The sequence below is a fragment of the Mustela nigripes genome, chromosome 16 (assembly GCF_022355385.1).
Source record: "Mustela nigripes isolate SB6536 chromosome 16, MUSNIG.SB6536, whole genome shotgun sequence".
NCBI classification, from domain to species: Eukaryota; Metazoa; Chordata; class Mammalia; order Carnivora; family Mustelidae; genus Mustela; species Mustela nigripes.
Window position 1 is genome coordinate 22,454,077 of NC_081572.1, and position 27,838 is coordinate 22,481,914.

At 53.3% G+C, this 27,838-nt stretch overlaps 1 protein-coding gene across 4 annotated transcripts; it reads left to right on the forward strand.

The window, feature by feature from the left end:
* Positions 1-356: 356 nt before the first annotated feature.
* On the forward strand, positions 357-27,838 carry PIP4K2B (phosphatidylinositol-5-phosphate 4-kinase type 2 beta). 4 transcript variants are annotated; one of them, XM_059379553.1, is made up of 11 exons: positions 585-656; positions 1,207-1,306; positions 10,941-11,038; positions 14,064-14,160; positions 16,482-16,634; positions 17,420-17,566; positions 18,528-18,566; positions 19,056-19,169; positions 22,433-22,691; positions 23,154-23,257; positions 23,783-27,838. In XM_059379553.1, exons 3-11 carry the CDS (start codon positions 10,974-10,976, stop codon positions 23,861-23,863), a joined length of 1,059 nt encoding a protein of 352 aa, XP_059235536.1. In that variant the 5' UTR covers positions 585-656; positions 1,207-1,306; positions 10,941-10,973; the 3' UTR covers positions 23,864-27,838. The 4 variants fall into 4 exon arrangements, with proteins under 4 accessions (XP_059235533.1, XP_059235536.1, XP_059235535.1 ...); XM_059379550.1 differs by lacking the exon at positions 1,207-1,306 and having other exon boundaries at positions 357-656; XM_059379552.1 differs by lacking the exons at positions 585-656; positions 1,207-1,306 and adding an exon at positions 740-866.

Here is a 27,838-nt window from a genome sequence, read left to right on the forward strand (position 1 = left end):
AAACCCTGGCTTTGGGAGGGGGCGGACAGAGGGACCCTCCCGCGGTGGACGGCGAGCCCTACCCCCAGCCCACCTCCCCCTTCCGTTCCGGTGCGGGACTCTGAGTTGTCCCCAAGCCAGCCCGGTTCCTGTCAGGCCCGGGGAGGAGGGGCGGAAAGGGCCGCCGCTACCTCCCCGGGACGGGCGCTACCACCTGGGCGGGGAGGAGAACGCCTGGTGACGGCGGGGCGGTGGCGGCGGCGCCCGGGGGCGGGGTTCGGAGCGAGCCGGCCGGCTCCCTGGAGCGGCGCGGGGCGGGGCGGGGCGTGGGGGCGGGGCGTGGGGCGGACGGAACCACCGGGGCGGGGTGGGGAGGTAACGGGACGGGCGCGACCATGGCGCGTTGAGGGAGCGGGGGTGGGGATCGGTCCCGGGGAGGCCTGGGGCCGCTGGCTTGTGCGCCGTCTCGACCGCCCCCCCCTTTCGCCGCCGCCGCCGCCGCCGCCGCCGCCCCGGGCATGTCGTCCAACTGCACCAGCACCACGGCGGTGGCGGTGGCGCCGCTCAGCGCCAGCAAGACCAAGACCAAGAAGAAGCATTTCGTGTGCCAGAAAGTGAAGCTATTCCGGGCCAGCGAGCCGATCCTCAGCGTCCTGATGTGGGGGGTGAACCACACGGTAACCAGCTCCCCCGCGCGCGCCCCTCCGAGCGCGGCCCCGCGCGCTCCCACGCCCCCCCCGCAGGCCCGGCCCTCACCCCGCGGGTCCTGCTGAGGACGCCCGCAGCCTCTCGCCAAGCCACTTGCACGCCCACCCCACCCTTGCTCGCCGTCCCGGCCGGGTGTGCACTCCCCGCGCGCCACGCGAGGCCTGGTGTCTCCGACAGTGGTATGCCGACGCCCCCTCCCTCTCCTCCAGCCCCTCTGGCTTCCTACGTTGGGCTTGCTCGCTTCGGGCACTCCCTGGAGCGCAGGGGGAAGGCCTGGGTGCGGCAGAATCGCTCTCATCCCCTCTCCCTGTTTGTTGCATGTGTTTCCCCCCTTGTTCGTTCAACTGGCTGCCAGCTCCCTGTCCAGTTGACAGGGCAAGTGGCCTTGGCCTGCCTGAATATTCCTCTATTTCTGGTTATTTGGTTGGTGCGACTGCTTGAAGTTTCCCATCCTCCAGACCTCCTCACCCCTGACTCTGGAAATCCTCCCTGGGTTTCCTTTTTTTCTTCACGAACAAGATGTATCAACTGGAGAAGCACAGGCTTCCTTGAATCACAGACACTTTACCAGGGTCTTCCTGGGTTAGGGAGAAGAGAGAATGTAACCATTTGAGAGAAGGTGAGGCCTGATTATAAGGAAGACTTTTCATAGTAGAAATAATGTGCCTTCCTGCATTCTCCTATGATGTTCATGTCAAAGACGCTGACTTCTCTTTTACTGAGCTTTCTGTTGTAAGGTCATGAAAGGTGTGATAATGGTCGGAGGTTAGGATGAGAGAGTGGTCCCCTGGACCCTTGGGGTGCTTTGAGATTGTCCTATCAGGAATTTGGAGCCCAGCTTTGGTGCTTAAGCTGGAGGACTTTGTGCCCTGTTTGTTTAGGGTCTTTCTTTTTTCTTTTACAACCACTTGTTCCTTGCGTTCTGACCATTTGCACTGTGACTCCCTACACCAGGAATGATTAAAGGAAGTAAAAGGACCTGAAACACCCAACTTCACCAACTACAAGTTTGGAATGAGGAAGATGAAACTATTGGCTTGGGTTTCCTGTGCATTTCAGTTCTTCAGGCACCCTGACTTTTCAGAGCATTTGAAATAGCCCACAAGACCAAATGATAACAGAGGGGCCTGGGGCCAGCAAGGCTTTTTGCTTTTCTTTGTAAAGGAGCAAACCTCTGGAGAGGGTTGGCTGGAGATCCATGAACCTTAGTCTGAGTCAGAGAGTGAAGAGCTTCAATCTAATACGGAAAAGTGCACGTTTATGGTGAGGTCTTTGTTGGTGTTTTGGTCTCAGACAGGTTACTGTTTTCAGGAACCTCCCTCAGGTGAGAGTCCTGGCCAGGGTAAGGGAGTAGCGTGGGTTTAGTACCTAGACCCCTGGAAGCGACTTTGGGGTAGTAGTCCAGTAGACTTTTTCTTCTGCTTCCTGCTGCCTCAGGGGTCATCTGACAACATTTCGAGGGAAACTGGGTCATCAAAATGTGGACCTTGTATCCCTGCCTGGAAGTCAATCCTTGATTTTGTCCTGCAGCCTGCTTCTCACTAGAAAGCATCCTGTCTATATAGAGAATTGGTGGAGAATCTTACAGCTCCTGCCTTGGAATATTGCCACTAACTACCTTGGGTCCCTGATTCTATACATGGAGAAATGGAGGCTCCAGCTGGAGGATTAGCTCCCCCATGCCTGCAGCAGAAGAGGCAGCTCACAGTCTGGGATGTCGGGCTGTGTGATTCGTGGTGGTGCTTGAATGGCAGGTGTCGCTTTCTGTGCCTCCTGGTCCCTAGTCCGTTTCTCAGCCAGGTGCCATGATAGTAGGGATGATGGTCTTGTTATGTACGCTCGGGTGTGGACGCAGCTCAGTTGGCCCCAAGCATTAGTGCTTCATTAGGGCCTGGTGTAAAGTCTGGTACTTTAGAGTCCTGCATTTGGGAAATGGAGGCATGTCCCTGAAAGAAGAGTGGTATAAAATCTTGCAGTTCTCAAGGGGGTCAGGACTACATAGTTCTTGGTGTATTGCCAGGCTTCCTGGGAGGTTGCCTTCCTTCAGAAGCCCACTTTTGCCACTTTTTGCAGTCTGAGGCTTCAGATAGCACATTTTTTTGATTCTTTAGTTGCTCACCCCTTTAAGTGTTTAGGGCATGATAGTCTATGGCTGATGGTGGATGGATATGTCTTTATGGAGGGCAGAAGTCAGTGACTCTCCTGACATGGTTGACTGACCACCATGTCATCCCAGGAGCTCCTCTTGTGGCCAAGAGGTGCAGCCAGTGGACTTTGTGGAGGGAGACTGCAGGAAACAGGCGAAGAAGTCAGAAGACTTTGGATCGGGGTGCCTGGCTGGCTCAGAGTAGCACGCGGCTCTTGGTCTGTGGGCGGTGAGTTTGAGCCCCATGTTGGATTTAGAGTTTACTTAAACAAATAAAACTAAAAAAAAAAAAGAAGAAGAAGAAGAAGACGAAGACTTTAGATCTGTCAGGGGAGAACTAGTAAAGAGAGAACACCAGTGTTTTAGTGGATGAAATACAGTTTAGGGGCTCTGGAGTTAGAGAAAAGATTGCCTCTGAGAGGGGTGTGGAGACCAGAGGAGGCAGACCTGCCTTGCTGACCTGTTGGCGGGGTTAGGAACCAGGTATGCGTAAACCTTCACTCAGGTCATCACAAGGATTAGGAGCAGCTGGCAGTAACTGTATCTAATCAATAGGAACCTACTAGACTGTTCTTCAAAGTAACGACACTATTGTACATTTCTACCAGCAGCAGGGTGCTTGTTCCATGCTTATGCACCTAGCACAATGACTGCCATAGAGTAGGTGCACGGTGAATGTTGGCTAGAGGGACAGATGGCTAGAAAATGGGACTGAAGTATGGCTAACACCAGGATAAAGACCAGGTTTCATTTTCTCCACATTCTTGCCAACACTTGGAATTGTCTGTCTTTGTCATAGCCTCCCTAGTGGGTGCAAAGTGTTACCTCATTGTGGTTATGATTTGTGTTTCCTTGATAACAAATGGTTTTGAGTACCTTTTCATGTACTTATACTTATTGGCCATTTATGTATTTTCTTTTTTAAAAAAATATTTTATTTATTTATTTGATTGAGAGCGAGAGCACGAGCAGAGGGTAGGTCAGAGGTAGGAGAAGCAGGCGTCCTGTGGAGCAGGGAGCCACACATGGGGCTCAGTCCCAGGACCCCAGGATCATGACCTGAGGCAAAGGCTCATGCTCAACTGACTGAGCCACCCAGGCACTCCGGTCATTTATATATTTTCGTCATAGAAATGTCTGTCAAGATCTTTGTCCAATTTTTTAAAAACATTTTTTGCTCATTTTTAATTAGGTTGACTTTTCATTATTGAGTTACAAGAGTTCTTTTTTAGAGAGAGAGAGCTTGAGCTCGGATGGAGGGATCAGGGTGAAGGGCAGAGGGAGAAGGAGGTGGAGAAGCAGACTCCCCACTGAGCAGGGAGGCTGGGAGTGTGATGCGGGGCTTGATCCCTGGACCCTGAAATCATGACCTGAGCTGAAGGCAGATGCTTAGTTGACTGAGCCACCCAGGCACCCCTTGATTTATGAGTTCTTTGTGTATTTTAGGTACAAGTCCCTTATCAGATAATGATTTGTAAGTATTTTCTCCCATTTTTTGGATTATCTTTTACATTTTCTTGATGGTATCTTTTGAAGCTCAGCTTTTAATTTTGACAAAGTCCAATTTGTGTGTTTTCTTTGTTTGCTTGCTTTTTTGGTGTCATATCTAAGAAGACTTTGCCTCACGCAAGGTCATGAAAATTTACTCCTGTACTTTCTTCTAAGAAAAACTCTTACAGTTTTTGTTTTTTAAAGATTTTATTTATTTATTTGAAAGAGAATGAGAGAGCGAGCCATCAGGAGAGGGGAGAAGGTCAGAGGGAAAAGCAGACTCCCCTCTGAGCAGGGAACCCGATGCGATGCGGGACTCAATCTTAGCACTCCAGGATCATGACCTGAGCTGTCAGATGCTTAACCAACTGAGCCACCCAGGTGCCCTATTTTTTTTTAAGATTTTATTGATTTATGGAGATAGAAAGCCCGGGGTATGGGGAACCTGATGCAGGGCTCTGTCCCAGGACAGGGAAATCATGACGTGAGCCAAAGGCAGACGTTTAACCAACTGAACCACCCAGGCGTCCCTAACTCACAGTTTTAGTGCTTACAGTTAGGTCTGTAATCCATTTTCAACTAATTTTTGTGTATGGTGTAAGGAACAGATTCATTCTTAAGTCTGCTCACTTCTCTCCCACACTCCACCCCCCATGCTGTCCATGCATTTTCTTTGCATAGTGCAGACTCAGAACCTCTTTTACCTGCCTTTTTCTCTTGCTCTGCGACTTTAAAAATCTTCAGTAAATATTCCTGCTCTAGTGGGCCGCCCTTCGCCAGGCCTTTCCACCTCACGGAGAACAGGAAGAGAAGAAAAACTGTGGTGTGAAAAAGGAGGAATAAACGCAGGACTGAATTTGTTGGCACCTGTGGCTCTGTTCTTGCCCTTTTCCTCTCTAGTTTGAGCTCTTACTTGGACTTCTTTGGTCTTGGGGATTTTCAAGACATTGTGATTCCCGATGGGGGCAGGTAACACCTGACTGTTAGTGCTAGCCAGCCTGCCGCTGAGCCGCCCACAGAACCGTAGGACAAGTCAGGGAACCTGCATGCCTGGCCCACGCCTCCTGGGTGCCTATGAAGGTCAGACACGGAAGTAGAAGTTTCTGGAATCAGAAGTTCAGCAGACTAGAACTAGTGACTGAATTTTCATCTCTAGTAGGATCAGCGTAGAGTGAATTCTGGGCTCCTAAATTTCTCACTCAGCTTGGTCAGCCTCCTTATTATTTATGCTGATGGCTCCTGGAGTTAATCATGTGGATAATCCAAAAACCACTTACGTGATGTGAAACCGAACAGATTTCCCATCCGAATATGTTGTATTTAATGTGATCCTTAGATGAATATGCATTCCACAAGGGCACTGTGCTGAAGGGGAGGGGGGCTGGCCCAGGATTGTGCTAGATAGTAGAGGACAGGCACGTCTTCCTGGAACATCGCTTTAGTCATGAACTTTCATGCTTCGAAACTCTTAGTTACTCCCCTTTGTCTACCAAATAAAGTTTCTTCTTTCTCCCTGCGGTTTCAGACTCTTTCTAGGGCACCTGGGTTGGCTCAATCAGCTAAGTGCCTGCTTTTTGCTCAGGTCATGATCCCAGGGTCCTGGGATTTGAGCCCCACGTTGGGCTCCCTGCTCAGCAGAGAGCCTGCTTCTCCCTGTTCTTCTCCCCCTGCTTGTGTTCCTGCTCTCGTGGTCCCTATCACTGTCAAATAAATAAGTAAAATCTTTTTTTTTTTTTTTTTTTAAGATTTTATTTATTTATTTGACAGAGAAATCACAAGTAGGCAGAGAGGCAGGCAGAGAGAGAAGGGGAAGCAGGTTCGCCGCTGAGCAGAGAGCTCGATTCGGGGCTCGATCCCAGGACCCTGAGAGCACGACCTGAGCCGAAGGCAGAGGCTTTTAACCCACTGAGCCACCCAGGTGGCCCAGTAAGTAAAATCTTTTAAAAAAAAAAAAAAAAAAAGTCAGGTCTTAGCCTCCACAGCCAACTTAACCTTTGTTCTCACCCTTCAGAGTATGAGTCTTTGGCATGGTCACAACAGCTTTGCTGTCTCTTTTCTCCTTATCCTGGTGTTAGCCATACTTCAGTCCCATTTTTCTAGCCATCTGTCCCTCTAGCCAACATTGATTATGCACCTACTATATGCCAGTCATTGTGCTAGGGGCACAAGCCTGGATAAGATCATGTCTTCTTTCTGGAGGCTCATAGCCTCGTGCAACAGTGAAATATGTGAGCAAACCATTACCCCAGTGAATGTGCTGTTTGGGATATAAAGATGCACAGAGGAAGACAGGGTTGCTGTGACAGAGGAGGTGTTGTTTAGGCAGATCTTGAAGGATTCTCTTAGCTTTATCCTTTCTTCTGCCCCTGCTGCCACAGTCTGTCACCTTAGCTATTTTATAATGGCCGCATAAATGGTCTTAGTGCTGCTTCTTTTGCCTTGTCCAGTCCTTGCTTGATTTTGATTCCAGGATGCCTTTCTAAAGCATCCATTTGATCATGTGAGGTCCCAGATTTGAACCTGAGAGCACTTCCCATTTCTTGTGCAGTTAAGTCTAGATTTTTATAGTGGACAGATCTAAGTTCACATCCAGGCTCTGCCCCTTCTTGTAGCTTTGGAACTTCATTTTCCTGTTCTATAAAATGAGCAAAATCACTTTCCTTGCAGATTATTAGGAGAGAGGCAAGGAAGGGGGAACACTTCCTTAGTCAAGGTAGCTATCCAGAAGAAGGCTCACACAGCATAGTACGCAGAGCCAAGCTGTGGGTACCAGACAGACCTGGGAGCAAACCCTGACTCAGCATATCCTGTCTGTGTGACCTTGAGCAAGGTATCCTAAACTTTTTTTGCAAAATCAGATTAATAACAGTTTGTGTGGCAGTTAAGCATTAGAAATAATAGCACAGAATATGTGTTCTCTGTGATATATATAGTAATGTGAAAGCCCCAGCCACTTTCAGGTATTCAATAAAAAGAAGCAGCTGTTATTTATTAATATTGATAGTAGACTAGGCCATTCACTGCTCTTCCTGTGTCCTCTTCGTCCACCCCCTAGCACTTCTGTCCTGCCCTGCCACCCCCCAGACTGCCCTCACACACTGTACTTAAGCTGGGCAGTATACTTTCACAGCTGTGAGGCTTGGTTCTGACTGTTCCCGCTGCCTGGGATTTCCTTCATGTCTTTTTCTTTTTTTTTTGAGAACTACCATCCTAGGCCTTTCTCACGTGTGTTTATTTCTCTTCAGCTTCCTCTAGCAAGCGGCTCTCTGACGCCCACCCCCCGGCAGCACCAATTTCTTCATCTGTTTCTCCCCCTCCCTGTACTCTAACTCCATAGCACTCGTCGCGCTGTATTTTTTGCTGTTTTCCCAGCTGGACAGAGCCCATGTCTTCCCGTTTCTGGATCCCCGGCCCTGGCACTGTCCTGGCATGTGTAGAGTAAGGCCCTCACTACCCTGAGTAGAAGTAAACTCAATAGAGTTCGGCGGTGCCTGAGCCAGGTCAGGAGGGGCCTTCCATGCCAGGCTTAGGAGGTAAAACTTTACCCCAAGGTTGATGACTTGAGCCACGGGCCTTAAGTGGGGGTGTAACATGATCTTGTTGTAGATTCGTCCAGTGTCAGGTGCTCTTGGCAATACCAGGAGAGGCATGAGGTGCCCTGTTTCTAGCCTGATGTGTGAGAGCCAGGAGTCTGTGTGACTCTGTTAACCTCACCATCTGAGCCTCTGTTGCTCTGGATGTGTCTGTCCCCGTGTTCGCACTACATGTTTACCACTTGACTTTGAGTTTCTGTGTGTCATGGGTTTGTCTCATCTCCCCGATAAGAGGATAAGCCTCCTATTCCTCTTGTGTGCACCGCCCGCCATGTACCTCCTCCTCCCTAACATGAACTAAAGCCTGTGGTAGGTATCTCAGTAAGTGCTTGTTCAGTTAAAATCGAATAAAACTCTTTGGGGCTATAAAAGTTAGCACAGCTAAAAAAAAAAAAAATAGTACAGCTAATCCCTAGAGTGAATCATCTGCATGGGGCCCTGTAGAAATGAGGGACAAGGCTACATAGTTCATATATATGGATTGTTCACCAAAAATTCTCTCAGAAATTTCCTGCTTTTGGGCTGTGTAGTCAAGAAGAGAGATGGAGGGAAATCTAAAAATCTGCCAACTTATAACCATTCGAAGTAGGCTGAACCAGAAGTTATAGCAAATTAATGAATGGGGCATTCTTTTTTTTTTTTTTTTAAAGATTTTATTTATTTATTTGACAGAGAGAGATCACAAGCAGGCAGATAGGCAGGCAGAGAGAGAGAGAGGGAAGCAGGCTCCCCGCTGAGCAGAGAGCCCGATGCGGGACTCGATGCCAGGACCCTGAGATCATGACCCGAGCCTAAGGCAGCGGCTTAACCCACTAAGCCACTCAGGCGCCCCCGAATGGGGCATTCTTGAATAGAATTTTGCCGTTGGAAAAATTCACCTGGCCCAGCATAGCTGACCCTGTCAGGCAAGGGCTTCCGTCCTGGACGTCCCAGCATTTGGTACTTTTGGCCTTGGCACCAAATCTGGACTGTAGACTCATGCAGAATCAATGAGTAGTACGTCCTGGAACGTTCTGGTATAAAACCATGCACTTCGAGCCAGTGCGGTGTGTTCTTTCTGGTGTGGAGGTGTGAACTGGCAAAGTGGGATGATGACACAAGAGCCGTGAACTTCTTAACTTCTTCAGCTGTCCGAGCCAAGCAAGATATGCCAGGAAAAAGGAAGCGGGACAGCTCCCGTGAATGGTTTCTTTTGGCAGGAAAACCAGGAAGCGGAATGGTTTCCTCCACAGGCACGCACTTCACAGTCGGGTTCCCTTGTAAGCACCCCCTGAAATGGGAGATGGTGTGGCTTTTGTCCTGTGGCCAGTAAGCCAGTGTGGTGGTTGCCACAGACCTAAATGCTGGGGATTTTCAGTGTCCAGTTGGATGAGTTTCAACAAATGTATATCTGATCATGTAATGATCACCCCAAACAAAACAGAACACTTGTGTCACCCCAGAATCGTACCTCTCGTATCTCTTTACAGTCAGCTGCCCCCGGCCAACCCAGGCAGCTTCTTACTGGATTGCTCTCACTGGAGATCCCTCTTCGAGGAATTCATATGCAGGATATACTCTGGTGTCTGTGCCCATCAGTTTTTGCCAGCAGTTTATTGACTCCCTGCCCCACTGGCAGCTTCTGCTGATACCCTGCCACCCTCCTCCCCAGATATCTACATGCCTGTGCCTACCTTCATTTCCACGGGAGCAAGTTAGGTTTTTCACCAGTTCTAGGAAAGTGTGGTTCCCCAGCCCAGATCCTGCATTAACTCCCAACTTCTTCCATCCTCTGACATTTCTACCTTAAAAAAAAAAAATGTTTGGAGCATGAAAGGGGCAGCAAATTAAATGCTCTTTCCCCCCATTTATGCTCCTGTGAGTCTCAGTTATTCCCTCCCTGCCACATGGGCCTCATTGAGATAATAGGATTTGTAAGGAAAGTCTCCGGGAGACATAAGGCTGTGCGTCCCCTCCCCCGCATCCATTAAGGCAGACCTAGGGTTTCCTCTGTAAATCCTGAATGCATTAGTGGCCGCTGGGTTGAGGGTCAAATGTCAAATACTCCGCTGTGAAGGGAGAGGACATCTGCGGCTAATTAGACCACTAATTGGCTAAGCTGGGGACAGGGAAGGGCAGGAGACATGCTCTCAGCTCTGTGCCAATGGGAAGCCAGCTCCCTGCCAGCCTCCAGCTCCCCGAAGGGGAATGAAAGCCAATGGGAAGGTTTGTTTGTGGTGGGGCAAGGCACTCTATCCCATCTCGTGCAGTCAGCCAAAGGCAGGACATGGCTTGAGGAGCTGGCCCTGTTTTAATCAGGAGGGGAAAAGTGAGCCAGTGGCCAGATGCCTACCTCTTCTTCTTGCTTTAAATTTAATCCTTTACTTTGGAGATGAGTTATACACCCACACAAACTCATCCAGCTTTTTTCCTACCCCAGCCCAACATCTTGAGTGACCCACAGTTGGTAGGAAAATGTTGAAGGCCTCAGTACCCACATAGGTTGTGTGATATTTATTCATTGATCCACTTACTGCTACATTTGACAAATATTTATATAATACTTGCCATATGCAGACCATGGGGCCAAGCACCTTGGAGCCTCCAGAGATCAGTTAGATGACCTTGGCTTACAAGGATCAGTAAGTAATACGATCTTGGCCTCACTTAGAGTCTAGCAAGCTTGTGAGGTTGATAAGCATTAATACCACAATGTGAGGGAGGCTGTACGATGGCCAAAGGATGGAGACAAACACGACCTCAGGAATCCCAGGGTCAGAGAGAACATTTATGGTCTAGATAATCATGGAAAGCTTCATGGAGTAGGTGCCTTTTGAGCCGGAGTTTATCAGGTGGGGAGAATCTCTGTACTAGGTAGAGATGAGACTGGGAACTTCTCTGAAGAGAAGGGCAGAAATAAAGACAAGGAGGGAATCCACGGACATACTTTTGGTGAGATGGTGGTGTTCATATTGTAGCATCTTGTGTCTCTGAGGCAGGTGGCCTCCTGGCTGAGAAGCTCTCCCTTTCCCCTTGCTTCACAGATCAATGAGTTGAGCAATGTCCCTGTGCCTGTCATGCTAATGCCAGATGACTTCAAAGCATACAGCAAGATCAAGGTGGACAATCATCTCTTCAATAAGTAAGTGGCTTCCTGAGTGGGCTCAGGTTCTGTGGACAGCCCTTTCCCTCAAGGCAGAGAGCTGCTGAGAACTCACGCATGGCCGTGCCAAGCTGGCACCTGGCAGGGTGTGACAGCGACACCTGGCTCTCCCGGCAGACACACTGGCTGGGAAGATCCATTCATTATGTGCCTCTTCCCTTTGTGTCATTCTGTCATTCTCCTTTATCCGCCCGTCTCCAGGGTCCCTCTGGGCGTGTGTCCCGACCCAGGGTGATTCATCTGGGGCCAGGTTAGGGAGCAGCGAGCTGGTGTCTGGTGGGAGGCTGACAGCGGTGGCCCTATCTTGATCTTCATCTGCGGCAAGAAGCTACCAGACATGTTCCTGGCCGGGGTCAAAGGCTGAGCACGGTGCCCAGGGGCGCCTTCCAAAGTAATTCCTCCCACTTTTGTTCACTGTGGCTTCTGGGACTAACACTGGTGTCTGGAGGGCGACTCTGGGCTGGAGCAGCCATTTTACCTGGAGCAGGTGGGTCCTGCCCTAAGGCCTCGGGAGGCCTTGCTCTGGCAGCCCACCGCAGGCCACCCCGGGGAGGCGCTTGCTGCACACCCCCTCCTTTCTGCGCTCGCATCCCGGCGCCACCTTCCCTGGCCTCATAGTCCTCGGCACCCCTTCAGCTGGGCTCTGTCGCCCCACCACTTCCAGACTGTTAGTCTGAAGGGGAAGCTCGGTTTGAAAACACCCCATAGTGGCCTCTCCCTGCCATAGTATGTAATAATAACATCATATTCCAGAAGCCCTCTGTCCTCAGAGCTAAGCAGCCAGCCACCCGTGTAGAAGAAAAACTCCTGGGTTTGTGCTCTGCTCTCACGCCTCTCGCTACCACGTCGCACTTCCCTGGATTTTCCACACGTGGAGCAGTTGTGTGGGATGGCGGGGTGTCCTGGGCGGGGAGCCGATACTGTGGCTGGCCTCAGCGTTGGGCCCCACAGGCTCAGCCCCACAAAGCTCCCCCTCCCGCACCGTCTTCAGATGCCAATCACAGGTTGAGGTCGTCCCCTGGGTCAGTGACCAGCCTGCAGTGGGTCCCACATTCCCTCAACGTTCCCCCTTGGGTTTGGTTAGTTTGCTACAGCGGCTCACAGAACTTGGAAAAGCAGTTTATTTACTCGCTTACTGGTTTCTTATAAAGGCTACAGCTCAGGAACGCCCTCTCTGGGTGCACCCCCGTCCCCACGCTTGCACCTGTTCGGCAGCCCACAAGTTCCCAGAGCCCTGCCTTTGTTGCGAAGGTGTGATTGATGCGTCATTGGCAATTGGTAATGGGTTCACCCTCCAGCCCCTCTCCCCTCCCTTGCAAGTCAGGGGAGTAGGACTGAATGTTCCAACCAGCACCGAACCTTTGAGGTTTTCCAAAAGTCACCTTTTTAAAAAAAAGTAGATTCCACACCCATTGCGGAGCCCAACACAGGGTTTGAACTCATGACCCTGAGATCAAGACCTGAGCTGAGATTGATCAAGAGGCAGACGCTTAACTGACCGAGCCACCCAAGCACCCCTCCCCTCCGCCAAAAGTCACCTTATTCACATAAACTCAGATGTGGTTGAAAGGGGCTTGTTAGGAATTAAAAAAGACATGTTTATTGCTCTTATGACTTCAGAAATTCGGTTTTAGTTGCTCTGTGCCTCAGACAGGAACAGAGATCAAACACATCACAGTATCGTACCCCCAAGGAAGGAGAGACAGCCCTTGGGCCTGAGGCAGGAAAGGAGGGGGCTCTGTCCCAGGGCTCAGGGCCCTGGGAGGGGACATCGCACCACCGCCTGTTCCAGGGTCCATGGCTTCTGGTGAGGCTCCACCTTGACATCCTGGCCTAAAGCAGAGCATCCTGCCTCTTCTCTGTCTTTCCTTATTCCTTTTGTCCTCCCAACGGCTGTTGATGTGCCAATTATTAGACCACAGTGCCCGTGCCAAGGGGAGGCAGAGGAGGCCCCTGCCTTCAGGAGAAGCCGCGGCTGTTTATTCCCTCCAAGTGTGTCATCCTGGAGTGTAGTCCCTGGAGGGTGTCCCCGAGCAAGGGGACCATTGTAAAGACAGAGGATTTGCAGGAGGCCACTCTTCAGGGCTATCCTCTCCCCTCCTGGAAGTCTGTGGCTTATTGACTAAGGAGCGGGAAGGGTGGCAGTTGGTGCCGGCAGCCCACAGACAAGGCTTCTGGAAAAGCTGGGATCCCAGTCAGCTGACTGAGGACCTCTTCAATCCAAAGCTCTCTCGTCCTCCATCCGGAGGGAAGCCTGGGGCTTCGTGGGTGTAACCATCTTCAGGCCATGTTGGTAGAATCTTCCTCAGAGGAGAAAACTGGTTGAGAAAAGGCACTCCTTTTAGCCATCAGACTGCCAGCTGCCTCACAGCAGCTGTGCACACGCAGCCACTCCCGTGCGTAAGCTCGGCCCTTGGGCAGTGGGGTCCACGCTCCGTCTCACTTCTCAGCAGATGAGGTTTTTCCCCTTTCGTGTAAATTTTGTCAGAAGAGAACGTACACTCAGAAAAAGTACACAAATCCTAAGGATACAGCTCAACTCATTTTTACAAAATGAACACAGGGACGTAAAAATTGAAAAAAAAATTTTTTTTAAAGATTTTATTTATTTATTTATTTGATAGACAGAGATCACAAGTAGGCAGAGAGGCAGGCAGAGAGAGAGGAGGAAGCAGGCTCCCTGCTGAGCAGAGAGCCCGATGCGGGGCTCGATCCCAGGACCCTAGGATCATGACCTGAGCCGAAGGCAGAGGCTTTAACCCACTGAGCCATCCAGGCGCCCCCAAATTTAAAACTCTTAACACACTCAGCATCACCAGGAATGTTTGTTAAAAGTACCGATTTCCAGATTCCTCTCCAGAATTTCTGGGGCCTAGAAACCTACATTCTGAGCGCCACAGACTGTTCCAATCCTGGTGACCTATGGCCCAAACCCAGAAAAGTTCGGATGAAGAATCAGGCGGACGAGGAGGGGTTACAAAGACATTTCTCCGCTCTGCCCTAGGGAGAACCTCCCCAGCCGCTTTAAGTTCAAGGAGTACTGCCCCATGGTGTTCCGGAATCTCCGGGAGAGGTTTGGGATTGATGATCAGGATTACCAGGTATGGGGTGTCTTTGTAGTCGGAGGGGTCAGGGAGTGCAGTGGGGTCTGGAGGCCACAGGACAAGGAGAGGGAAGACTCCCGTTCTTGTGCTCTGTCTTCCTGTCCTGTCCTGCTCCATCCTGGGGGTCTCTCCCCGGTACCAGCGGGCTCCGGGAGGGGGGTTGGGGCCCAGAAGTGCTCTGTCTCCTCTCCCCGGGAGGCAGAGCAGAGGGAGGGGAATGGGCTGTGGAAGCTGCCTCATCTCAGTCTGACGTTCCCCGTCTAAGCCCAGGAACTCTTCTTCTTCTTAAAAGAGAGTATTGTTGCCAGCAGATGATGAGGCCTCTTAAAGCAGTTAAGACAGAGTAGAAAAGGAAGACTTGGAGGGGAGTGTGACCTTGGCAGGTGTGCATGCTGCCTCCCCTGGGGCCCCTGTGGCCAGCGACTGCCCCCTCTCAGGGCTGATGATGCAGCCTTTGGCCTGCTTGGAGCGCTCCTCCCACCCAGTCTTGGGGACATTACCGTCTGACTCCTAGGCTGTGGTTTCTGTCACTGCCCCACCTAGCACCTTCTGCGGACCTTCTTCCACTGGCAGGCAGCCTGCTGGTGACGGTGGGAGAATTCTCCACTTCACCTTGCTAGCAGTGCAAAGTTCGGCTGACCTGCGGTGGTCTGGGAAAGGGGGTGCGGGGGAAGGACCACACGGCCTAGTGCGGTCTAAAACGGGTATCCAAATCTGCAGTACTGTAAAGCATCCCGGCCGGGTCCTAGCAAGCCTTTCACGGAGTAGGTCCCGAGGAGCAGGAGGCACCTGGGTGAGACCCCTCTCCTCTCCCGTCCACTCTGGAGGGGGGCCCGCAAAGATGCTCTCCCCAAGAGGAGGGCACAGGGATGCGGAGGCCGGAAAGCTCAAGAACAGCTGTGCCTGAGAGGTACTGGGAGGTGCCTCCAGTCCCCTCTGTTGGGACCGAACCCGGAGCTAAACCATGACCTGATTGGAGCTGGAGGTTTTCTGATAACCTGTCACTGTTGCAACCCGAGGCTGCTCAGCCGTCTTCTGCTGTGGCTCCTTCCCTCCGCGCTCTCACCACATCCTCTCCGTGTCCGCATTTTTTTCTCTAATAACCTTGTGGGCAAGTGACTGTGCTCCCGACTAAAAGAGGCAGGGCGGGCGGTGTTCAGGCAGGGGATTCTGACCACGTGGAGTGCCAGAGCCCGCTGCCTGGAAACGAGGCAGGGATGGGAGCATGCTTCCCAGCGAGGCTGGGGGCCTGCTCGGCTTTGTGGAAGGAGGACCAGGCTGGGGGAGTGAGGCCCTCCGCTGTAGCGCCTACTCGATCTTTCTGGATGGGGGACACTCAGTTTTGGGGGTGCCCTTTTAGACTTCAGACTTGAGTCTTCCCTGTGAGGGTGGCACTCCCTCTTTTCCCCCAGGGTCTCCTGAGGAGGCACCGGGGGAGGGCAGAGAGTCCGACCCTAGGTAAGAGCCGAGGGAAGGGCTCAGAGAGGAGGCCTTTCTGCGAGCAGATTCCCACATGTGTCTGCTTGGGAACAGGGACAGCTGGGGCTTCCTCTCTGCCTTGCCTTTCAAAGGTCTTCTCCCAGCGTCTGCTTGGTGAACACATCCCTTTGGTTGACTCACACCTCCCCCTCCACCCCCTCTAGAGGCTTCTACTGCTCTCTGAGCCCAGTGGGAATGGGGCCTCGAGGAGGAGCAGTGGCAGAGCCAGAAAAGCTCCCCAGAACTGCCTCATAGCTCTGCACAGACAAGCAAGAGCATGAGGTGAGGGGAGAGGGGCTGGGCAGAGAGGAGAGCAGCACCTGTCTGCTGTGGGAAGGGTTTCCCAGGACCGGGGTACGTCCAGGAAAAAGAGACTACTGTCCATTGCTGCTTTATGCTGGACATCTTGACTAGTCCCTAAGCTTTGTCTTTGTCACCCCAGGAAACTGGGAAAACCATCTTGGACTGCCTCCTTGTGTTCCAGGTCAGGAAATTCAGGAGTGGAGAAGTGAAATGGCTCATGCAAGGTCAGGTTACCTGTGGGCATCAGGTCAGGGCAGGGATCCCTGAGGCAGGGATCTTGTGGACAGGGTCATTCTCGGGTCCGAAGGAAGGAAGTGTTGATGCAGCCAGCCCGCTGCCCCTCCGATCAGGGATCAGGAACAGGTGGTCCGGAGCAACTCTTGTCACCCTTCAGGAAGACCTGTGGGAGAGAAGTGAACTTCCCGTGACACCAGGGGAGGGTCAGGGCCCGCCTGTCTCAACGTGGTTGGCCCAAGTAAAGGTCAGAGCCCTCATTCCTCTCCCAAGATCAGCCCGCTTTTGTCTCCATCCCTCAGAACTCAGTGACGCGCAGCGCCCCCATCAACAGTGACAGCCAGGGCCGCTGTGGCACGCGCTTCCTCACCACCTACGACCGACGCTTTGTCATCAAGACCGTGTCAAGTGAGGATGTGGCCGAGATGCACAACATCCTAAAGAAATACCACCAGGTATGGTGAGTCCCGAGCCTGGGTGGGAGAGGACGGGTGGCTGGGGAGGACAGAGGCCCTGGGGAAGGATCGGGCCCCTTGCTGTGGTCCCTGCCTCCTGAGAATCAAGCACTTGGCCTTCCCCGGGGCTGGGTGTGGAGCTGAAATGCCTGCTTGCAACAGGAGAAAAAGCAAGAGTGAAGGCACATTCTTCACTCACTCAGATCCCGCGGAACAGCTGTTTCTTGTCAGAGTAGGAAAGTGGCTTCCCGTAGCACCTGCCGCATTTCTTCTAAAAGAGGTCCCCAGGGGCTGGGCAGGGTCGCTTCCTTTCTCCGGCCGGCTCTCCGAAAGCCCTGGTCCTAGTGCCTGGGAATGCTGCCTTCTCTCTGGGGCACCAGGAGGTGGTAAAAGGGACTTCTGGTCTTCGGGGCTAGAGCGGAACCTCTGGGGTGCCGCATGGCTAAGAACTCTGGCAGAGGGGAAGCCGCTCCTCTTTCCCCTGTAGCCCGCTCACAGGCCTGCCTCACTTTATCTCCGGCAGTAGAATCTGGTTTCACATGGAAGTTTCAGTGGCGGCCCAGGAATAGGAGACCCAAAGCTCTCACTTGGCAGGGCTGGCTGGGGGTGGGGATGGCTGTGGCCTCGTTAAGTCCGAGGAGCCCCCATGACTTCACAGGACCCCTCTGAAAACGACTGGCCCAGAGGCTGGACCTCCCCAGGGGGATTTGAGCCTGGGCAGAGCCCCAGCCGTCCCGCGCCTTCCATCGTTCCTTAGCCGCCGCTCCTTCCTCCCTTTGCTCTAGTTCATAGTGGAGTGTCATGGCAACACGCTCTTGCCACAATTCCTGGGCATGTACCGCTTGACTGTGGACGGCGTGGAGACCTACATGGTGGTCACCAGGAACGTGTTCAGTCACCGCCTCACTGTACACCGCAAGTACGACCTCAAGGTAACGGGCTCTGCCCTCCTGCGCTTTGTCCCCCCCGCCCCCCGCAGGCTTCCCCATGACGGGAAAGCCTGAGAGCAGGGGTTTCAGCACAGGCAGGTGACCCTGGAGTTGATGTGCCCAGTTCCTCTGGGTCAGAGGCTGTTGGAAGTCCAAGTGACAGGGACAAGAGGTTATTTAACATGCCTTATTTATGTCACCGTCGATGTTCTTCAGCTCCTGTGGGGGTGTGTGCTCTCCGAGGGCAGCTGCCGGGGGACAGGCCCTGCGGACTGATAGCACACGCACATTTCTAGACACGGAAAGGAACACACCTGTACCTGGGAGCCACGGCGCTCCACTGTTCTGGAAGCCGGCTTCCTGACTTGTCACCTCACACCCCTGTCTCTCCCCCCACTGCAGCCGCAGTGCTGTCCTTTCCATTCCTGCCCGGTCTGTGCTCTGCGCCTCCCCAGCCCCTCTCACGGCCGCCTGGCCTCTTCCCCTCCCTGTTCTTTTGTCCGTCTCTGCCTTCCGCCACCTGATTTCTTCCTGCTCGGCTCAGATGTCACTTCCTGCCGGAAGCCAGCCTGGACCGCTGCCCGCCCCCAGCCCAGACCCACCCCTGTGCCACCTGCTCTCGTGTGTCCAACCGTTTTCCACCTCGCACCAGTGTGATTAATGGATTAGTTAATCATGTAACCACTTGTTAATGCCAGTCTCCCTTGTTGGAAGGGAGGTCCCTAAGGGCAGGGACTGAGTCTTGGTACAGTCCTGTTTGCAGAGCTCGAGCTCAGGCCTAATCAGAGCTCTGTCAGCGGTCTGTGGCAGAGGACGTGAACAAGCTGCTGCCTCCTGGCCCCTCCAGGGTTCTAACCAGCCTCCTTCAGTTCACGTGCTGCCTCTCCCCAAAGATGGGTGCGTGTTTTCCGCCCAGCGGAGTTTGCCTCAGCTGGATCTCTCCTGACGGCTCTTGTCCTTGCAGGGCTCCACTGTTGCCAGAGAAGCCAGCGACAAAGAGAAGGTATGCTGGGACCGGTACTGATCCAAGTGTGGCCTGGGTCGCTTGGAATCAGAAATACCTTCTGTCAGTCTTCTTGGCCCTTCCTCCATCACAGCCCCTAGCCTGGTTCCCACACGCGCCCTCGGTCGGGGCTGTGTCACTGGGCACCCGCCTGGCCTTGGCCTCGGCCTCGAGCTCCAGCCTTGCCGTGTGTCCACAGTCCTGCAGGCCTGGCGGTTTCTGTCTCATTGGCCAGCCTCACTTGGGGTGTGGCTGCCTGGGTCCCGAGGTAGTCCAGGCTCAGCAGGAAGACCTGCTTTGGTCTGTCCTCCCTGCCTGACGTTTGCCACCTAGTTGCCATCCCTGCCTGCCTGAGGCCTGGGACTGCGGCTTCCTGCGCTGACCCATTGATGGGACAGGCTGCCCCTCTGTGCTGTGAGGACCCTTCCTCTTACCTCATGGGGTGAGTGTCTTCGGCCACCCGGCCTCACACTGCTATTGCTCTCCCAGGCCAAGGACTTGCCAACGTTCAAAGACAACGACTTCCTTAATGAAGGGCAGAAGCTGCATGTGGGAGAGGAAAGTAAAAAGAACTTCCTGGAAAAACTGAAACGGGACGTAGAGGTACTTACTAACCCTCATTTTTTTTTTTTTTAAAGATTTTATTTATTTGACAGAGAGAGATCACAGGTAGGTAGAGAGGCTGGCAGAGAGAGAGAGAGAGAGGGAAGCAGGCTCCCTGCTGAGCAGAGAGCCCGATGTGGGACTCGATCCCAGAACCCTGAGATCATGACCTGAGCCGAAGGCAGCGGCTTAACCCACTGAGCCACCCAGGCGCCCCACTAACCCTCATTTTCACCTTGGTTGAGGAGGGCCCCCTATTGTCCCCAGAGCAGGAGCCTCTTAAACCTTAAGAAAAATTGAATTCATGGGGAGACTGGCTGGCTCAGAAGGCGGAGCATGTGACTCTTGATCTTGGGGGTTGTGAGTTCGAGCCCTGTGTTGGGTATAGAGATTACTTAAAAATGAGATCTTTAAAAAAAAGAAAAGAAAAACTGAATTCACTACTTTCCACACTCCTGGAAAGGAAGGCTGGTGATTTGAAGGCTGGTGTGGGTGCCAGTGAGGGTTCCATCACCAGCAGCATGTTCATAACAGTAGTCTTTGTAGCTCAAGTTGGAACGTTTTCCTTGATCCCTCACTGTTCTATTCCAACGCCTTTTTCAAACACCCCTAAACTTCCTTTCTGCAGGTGTTCCCATCGTTGGGGGCTGGGGGTGTTGGCCATCAGAGCAAAGGGAAGCCAGCCATGAGCGCCACCAACCAGGCCTTTCTCTGGCTCCGGTTCTTCCCTCACCCGGCGGCCTCCTGCTGGAGCGGGACTCGAGGCAGAGAAGTTCTTCTGGGGAGGACAGGTGCTAGATAGCAGATGTGTTACCTGACCACTTGATAACTCGGTGTCTCCTGTTTCCATAAGTTGGGAGGCTGTTCATTAAGGCCAAATCCTACAAACTTTTGGAAGTGTTTTCTTATTTATTCTTATTGGGGTAAAATACACATAACATAAAATTTCCCATCTTAACCATTTGTAAACGCACAGCTCAGTGGCATGGAGTACAGTCACCGTGTTGCGCAGTTGTGACAGCCATCCCTCTCCAGAAACTTTTGTCTTCCCAGACTGAACCTCTGTCCCCATTACACACTGATTCCCCACTTCTCCTTCTCCCTAAGCCCCTGCCAAGAACCATGCTACTTTTCATCTCTGTGAACCGGACTATTCTAGTATTTTATATGTAAGTGGAATCACACAGTACTTATCTCTTGTGTCAGGCTTTTGCACTTACCATAATGTCTGCAAGGTTCATGCGTGTTGTAGCACCTTTCAGAATGGCTGTCCCTTTAAGGCTGAATAATATTGCATCATATGTGTACCCGTTCATCCATCAAAGGGCAACTGGTGTAATAGGTAAGATTTTCTAAAGAAACAGGACCAGTAGATGGTGCCAGTGGATGGATGGGTAAATAGTTAGACAGGTAGCCCCATGTTTAGTATAAGGAATTGGCCCCCACAGTTATGGAGGCTGATAGTCCCCCAGAGCTGCAGTTGGCAGGCTGGAGAGACCCAGGAGAGCAGACAGTGTGGTTTCGGTCTAGAGACCAGCAGGCTCAAGATCTTAGACGGGCCAATGTTTAGTCTGTATCTGAAGGCAGGAGAAAACTAATGTTCCAGCTCCAAGGGACTCAGGCAGGAGGAGTCCCTTTCACTCATAGGAAGGTCACCCTTTTCTTTCCACTCAGGCCTTCGACTGATTGGGTGAGGCCCACCCACACTGGGGAGAGCAATCTGCTTTACTTAGTTTGCTGAGTCACATGTTAATCTCATCTACAGACACCGTCACAGATGCACCCAGATTAATATCTGACCAAATGCGCACCAAAATTTAACCGCCGCTCTTGGACTCATTCACTGCGAATGCTGTTGCTGTGTGTAGATTTTGCAAACGGCTTTCTTTTCTAGGAAGCTTTTCCTTCGTCACTGCCTGCTCTGTCTGTGCCTTTATTCTGCCTCTCAGTTTGTTCAGAGTCTTTCTCCTCCCTGTCCTCCCTTTCTCCCTACTCTCCTGAGAGGAAGTTAAGGCAGTTTACACATTTCATTTGTTTTCCCTTGCCTGTTTCTTCCTGAGTCTTCTCAGATGGATAGGAGCGGGTGTGGGTCATAGCCTTTCTCTCTTCTGGGACCTCAGACCCCTCTCCTTGGATCTTGAGAAGGGCTCATCTGGAGGTGCTTGGCATGGTGCTCCCCAACTTTCTCTCTAGAGGAGAGGCTGCAGATCTTCTCCCATCAGGGCTGCTTTTGCTTTTAGAACCCCAGGGGCCTATGTGTGGGGCTGTGCTGGTCACCGTGGTCTGTCTGACAGTTTCCCGGTGACCATGGCAGAGTGCCCAGCATGTGCTGCATGATGGTCACAGGCCGCTTCAATGAGGATTTGACCAGTGACTGCGGCCTCAGTAATCGCTGAGCTGGATTTCTGGCTGGCTGGCTCCGTCTGATCAGCCCCATACTTTCTCGTTCTTCAAGTCACAGAGTCCTAGCCTGGGAATCACAAGACACTGACCCTCATGCAGGTGTGAACCCTGCGCCACAGCCGTTTCGGACCCTCGGGAAAAGGTTCGAGTGTTGCTTGGCTCATCTCAGGGCTGTTCCCTTTCCTTTTTGTTTTTCTCCCTGTTCTTATCCTGACTGGTAAAGGAAGCTGAGTTAGTGGCATTTCGGACTGTGCCTGTGGCCCTCAGTGAGAAGTACGTGTTACCTCCCAGCCTAGCACACACACACAACTGAACCACTGTCCCACCTACTTCACGCGGCGACCTCTCACATATTCTGTTCTATTTCCCACTTCATCATAAAAAAATATCCCGGCTCCAGCCTGCTAGACCAGATCTCGGGCCCCCAGTGGGTGTGATTTATGGCCTGAAGGCCACGGGCCTCTGTGCACTGCAGCCTCCCGTTCCTCACTCAGACTCGCCCCAGCCTCCCTCAATCCCAGACCCCGTGGGCCTCTTCTCTTGGCCTTCCTGCTGCCTTTCCTCCTGCAGCTCCTGCCTGCCGGACCGCTCCTCATCCATCAGGCGGGCTCACCTCCTCTCCCCAGGGAGACCCCTCCCCCTGCTGCCCTGGGCTCCCACAGCTCCTTGCCCTCGGGAGTGGCCGTCCGCCCCACCAGACACCGAGCCCACGCAAGGCAGAGACTCTGATGGCTTGTTCTCGCCTGTGTTTCAGAATTGGAGAATGGACTTGAAGGGAGTGCCTTTTCTCCCCTTTCCAGGAGCCCCAGGGATGCCCAGTGTAACCTCTCCTCCCATCTCTCCTTCCGCACCTCCCCTAGTTCCTGGCCCAACTGAAGATCATGGACTACAGCCTACTGGTGGGCATCCACGACGTGGACCGGGCGGAGCAGGAGGAGATGGAGGTGGAGGAGCGGGCCGAGGACGAGGAGTGTGAGAACGACGGGCTGGGGGGCAATCTGCTCTGCTCCTACGGCACGCCTCCCGACAGCCCGGGCAACCTCCTCAGCTTCCCCCGCTTCTTCGGCCCCGGGGAGTTCGACCCCTCTGTTGATGTCTATGCCATGAAAAGCCATGAAAGTAAGTAGGGGCCCGCGTCTGCCCTGCCTAGCCCTGGCCCCCTTGCAATCCCTTCAGGCCCGTTGTTTAGCTGCCTCCCGGGGTGTCTGGACCCCTGCCTCGTTCTCTGCTGACTTTGGCCTTTTCCTGCCCGCAGGCTCTCCTCCTGAGCCACCGCCAGTCACTCTGGCTCCTGGGGTCCTGGGGTCCTTCCCTGTCAGGTTTTCCTTCCCCTCTCTGCTTGTCCTGGATGTCTGAGGCTGAGTTCGGCCCTGGTTCACAGTTCTAAACCTGTAGGAAGACGGTCCACAAACAAGAGAAGAGCTCTGAAGGCTCTGAGAAGGGCTGCAGTAGCATTCCTCTCCTCAGGTCTGGAATGCTCGGGATGGGTCTGGGTCTCAGGTGTGCAGGCTTCCGAAGCTGTCTTCTTTCTGTTGTTCCCCCCCCCCCTCCTCCTCCTACCCTGCTTCCCCTCTCCTGCAGGCGCCCCCAAGAAGGAGGTCTATTTCATGGCCATCATTGATATCCTCACGCCGTACGACGCGAAGAAGAAAGCTGCCCACGCCGCCAAGACAGTGAAACACGGGGTGAGTCCCCCTCTGCTGCCCCACACCCCCCACCTCCTGGGCACCCCTGGGCACCCCTGCTGCTCTCCCTGCCAGCTGGTCCGCCCCGTCCATTCCCCACTGGTCTGCAGGCCACAGGGGCTGAGCACGCTGGCTCCTCTCCCCAGGGCTGCTGGGTGTCACTGCAGCTAGCAGCTTGGTTCAAGTGCCCACGCTGCTCCCCAAAGAATCCTTTTCCCCCTTGGACTTGAAGCTCCTGTCTCCAAACAGGGACCCTGCCCAGAGATCCCGAGTCTGTCCACCACCTCCCCACCACCTTGCTGCTCCTTCAGTGGGCACAGGCTTGGAGTTGTGAATCAGGAGTCAGGCCACGGCCTCTCTGAGACGGACCCGCTCCTCCGGGCAGCCTGCCAGGCTGGGCTGTAGCCTCGTTCTCACTCCAAGCCAGAGGCTCCTGAATCCCCAGGCCCCTCCCTGCTAGAGCCTCCCAGTAGCCTCCCAGTTAGGGTGGGGAGCTCGACCTGAGTCAGCCTCTATGTGTTACAGGCAGGGGCGGAGATCTCGACCGTGAACCCTGAGCAGTACTCCAAACGCTTCAACGAGTTCATGTCCAACATCCTCACGTAGTTACCTTCTACCTTCAGCCAGAGCCAGAGAGCCGGATGTGGGGTCGGGGTCGGAAAAGGGAGAGGGCGTATTTGGGCTGGATGGGAGGGTGGGGAGCAGAGGGGAGGGTGGGGAGCAGAGGGGAGGGCTTTGGTGAGGAGCCGGCACCCAGGACAGAAAGACCAGTGGGGGTGGGGAGGGGAGGTGCTGCGTGGACACGTGCTCTCGCGGTGCACCTCACCTTCCGCTCCTTGATTTTCCCCCCTTCTGACCCAGGTCGAAGAGGGGTTTCCTTTTTGTTCCCTTGTAACCTTTTACAGTACCTTGGGGCTAGAGAGGACTTTGTGGGTTTCTGTGGGTTCCGTCTCTGCGATCTCATTGCTCCAGGTTTGGTGTTTATAATGATGTGTGTTATCACCCCGTCACCCTCCCCATCCCTGCCCTGCTCTGGGTTCCCTTCCGTTAAAGGGGCACCCCACTGGCCCGGCCAAGGGTCCACATGCTCCGTTGCCAGAGGACAGGAGGTCAGACACCTCAGCCCTGCTGCTTTGGATCTTGTCTGGATTAACTTTTGAATGTTATGGAGTATTGTGCACAATGTCCTCCTTTTTGCCTCGGATCCAAGTGAAATGTTACCGGATTCCTCCATGTAAATGCTGTCCTCCCGAAGGAAGGCTCCAGATTAGCACCAGGCATCTTGGATGAGGAGAGATCTCCCAGGGGCGTGAGTTCATCCTCTGGGATGGTCGGGGGTGGGGGTCGCGGCCGGGCTGTCGGACGGCAGGTTCTCACAGAACCCCGTGAACATCATCCATGCCCCTGGCCCCTGGCCTTCACATGTCCTGTCCATAAAGCCCGCCTCCTGTTGGGTCAAGAGGAACTAGGAAACATCTTTACGGATAACAGGACCCCCAGTCACCACTGGGTGTCAGATGAGACCTGGTGTCCTCCATCCATTTACTTCCCTCTGACCTTGGCCCCGGGCACCCTCCCTCATAGCTGAGCTTCTCGCTGGGCCACATCTCTGCCTGCCCGGGCCCCTCCCTTCAGAGAAGCCTCTTCAAACACCAGGGCCATGGTGTAGACGATCTGACGCCCCTGAGGCCCCGTGCCTGTGGGTCTGTCGCCCGGACAGTCGTGGCCTGCAGGGGGTGCACCCCACCACCACCTTGGAGGGTGGCATCCAAGCCTGAAGTTATTTCCGAGTCACTTGAGGAGGGGACCCACGAAGTCCAGTCTGGAGGCTTGATTTTGGGATCGCCTGCCCCGGGCTTTGGGGGTGTTTTCCTTCGCAGACCGGCCTCCCCCGGCCTTCCTCAGGAGTGGCGTCCTGAGCGTCCTTCAGGGCCTCTGCCCAGCTGCTGAGTGACCCAGGACTCAGGACTGAGCCACGTGTCCTCCTGTGACGCCGTCAGAGCAGTCTGGTCTGGCTAGGAAGGAAACAGCCCTGTGTCGGAACTGGGGACTTAGGATGAGATATGATGGAACTTGTACATAACCCCACACATGCGAAGCAAGTCTGTGGAAACATTTGGAACAAATGGATTGGTTTCCTGTGGCTCCTTCTAAACCTGGCCAGGCTCAGCTCCTGGAGCAGGAACCAGCACCGTGTCTGGGCCCTACCCACAGCTTTCAGGTCAGGGAGGAAGGGAGGCCACATTCTTGGAGCCCACTGGGACTGCTGGAACCTTTCTGGAAGAGGCAGACAGATCAGACAGCCCCGGCCCCACGAAGGGGCGAGACCACCAAGTGACTTGGGGAAGAACTTGGAACAAAGTGGCTCATGGAGAAAACCAGTCAGACTTAGGAAGAGATTATGTAGGAATAACGTCTGGACTTGATTTCCCCACCTCCTAATCAAGAATGAAAATTTGGATCTGCCCCTCAGGAGGCCCAACGTCTTCAGAGCCTGGTGGGCTGTCCCCCCGCCGCGGCCACAGCCTTGGGCTCCCAGCAGCTTCCTGCGCTGGGTCTGCTGATCATGTTGCCATCATGTGTATGAAAAATGTAACACGATCCTTCAGTTAAAGATGAGCTACCAGGTATCTAACTTCTTTAACATTGAGTTTTTGTGTTTTCGTGGGTTTCTTTTTTTTTTTTCCTGGTATATTGTTTACATTTTGAGAATAGCATTCTGTTTCAAATGCTCTTTTTGTTTTTCTGACAGTATTGTTGTTTGGGTCAAAAACCTGAGCTGTGGTTGGGTGGATTTGAGGTGGGGTTTTTTTGTTTTTTTGTTTTTGGTTTTTAAGGTCATTCTCTGTGCTATCTTCAAAACCTTGGGTTTGGCCCTCTAATTCCTTTGGCATTCAGGTGTTCAAAAACTGTTTATTTTGTTTTATACCAGTTTTCTTTCTCTTTTTGTAATGATGCAGGTATATTTGGGTTGTGGTCTGAACGTGGAGAAAGTGAACTGGTCCCCAAGCTTTCGTCTGCCCCCATTCCTTTCTCTGAGCCCCACCTTTCCCTCTGTAGGCTGTAGAAAGCATCCGAGGGCAAGGGACTAGGCTCAGCCTTTCTCTCTGGAGCCCCAAGGAAAAGCTCCAGCAGTCTCCCAGCACCCCGGAATAGTTTGGGGTCTCCCAAGAACAAGGGTGTAAGAATAGGACAGGACTGCCGGGGTGGAGCCTGGATGGGGAAGCCCGTGTGCAGTTCCTCTCCGTTCCCCACTCTGACCGCCTAGCCGCTCACAGCTTCTCCCGTCCTGAAGCCTATGGCTGAGAAATCCATTTCCCAGGCCTCCCAGCCCAAGCGAGGGTTCTCTGGAAACTCCACTTAGACCACTTGATGAAGGCCTCTGGCCCTTGTTCCTTTTAGTGAACCACTGAGTCTTTGTCCCCCAGTGCAAGCTCCTTCCCTGTGCCCTGCGTTTTGGGGGTCCCGGGCAGAAGCCAGCAGTTCCAGGAGCAGCTGAAGCAGCACTCCGTCTCTCCTTATCTAGCTCAGGGGTTACTGGTCTGTGGCGGGTGCCACGAGTCGCCCCTGTGGCTGTTCTCAGTGACACCCCCTAAGTTTCCACCACAGGCAGCTCTTCCTTCCCTCTCCCTTCCTCCTCTTCCTTGCTCTTGCCTGTGCTTTAGGCCTCAAACTGGTCCCCTGGTCATGCTCAGGGCTGGGGACTACAGACTCCTACCCTAATGACGTTCCCCTCTTCAGTCTGCCAGGACCTGCCCCGGGGAGGTGGACCAAAGACCCGGGACTTTTCTCAGCAGCCAATCCCACCCCCCCCCCCCCCCCCGTTGTCTTTTTACTAATTCAGGTTGGGAGGGAAAAAACTTCAGCACTCCCTAGCATTTGAGCTACTCAAGTGTTAGGGACCAGAAGGGACCGTGTGTTTCAACAGCCTTTACAGCTCTGGCCTTAGAGCTGTGGCTCCTCCGAGTCTAGGGACCTCACTTCCTTTTGACAGAAATGTGGGGAGGGTGGGTCCAGCCTGAGCACAGGAATCATAGGGAAAACCCATTGGAACAACTGCCCCCAAATCCACCAGCTGTCTGCAGGGGGCAGGGACGTGGCCCACCTTCCCTCAAGAGACATGCCATGGAGGAATAGTGCCTCCAAAGGGAAGAGGAGACTCAGCTGTCCCCAGTGGGTCATGCTGAGATGCTTGGGAGGCAGGGGAGGAAACTTCCAGAGGACCCCCCTTCCCCTGCACAGAGCTGTTTCTTGAGTTGTGAACCAGCAGCCTTTAGCGGGGGGCCGGAGCTGCTCAGCACACCCGAACATCAGGTCAGATTACTGTCATCAGAAAGTGTGAACAAAGCTTAGACTGACCTCGTGGGGGAGCGGGATACACTAGCACCCGTCATAATTATGTGACTTCTCGGTTTCCTCACTGCGACCTCCGTTTTTTAAAAATAGGAATTTTCAGCCCCTTGTGCTTGTCTAATGTCTGCTCGGAACAGTTCGAGACCCTGTTACTGTTTTAAAATGCATGCATGTTAAGATGAATCTCCAGCCCAAGGAACAAATAAAACTCAAAAGGCTTTGTGTATA

Excerpts from the sequence above, each read along its gene's own strand:
- PIP4K2B (XM_059379550.1), top strand. The coding sequence starts at position 498 with ATGTCGTCCAACTGCACCAGCACCACGGCGGTGGCGGTGGCGCCGCTC. Across the intron at positions 16,635-17,419 it reads TCCTAAAGAAATACCACCAG|TTCATAGTGGAGTGTCATGG; the intron begins GTATGGTGAGTC and ends CCTTTGCTCTAG. Across the intron at positions 18,567-19,055 it reads AAGCCAGCGACAAAGAGAAG|GCCAAGGACTTGCCAACGTT; the intron begins GTATGCTGGGAC and ends TTGCTCTCCCAG.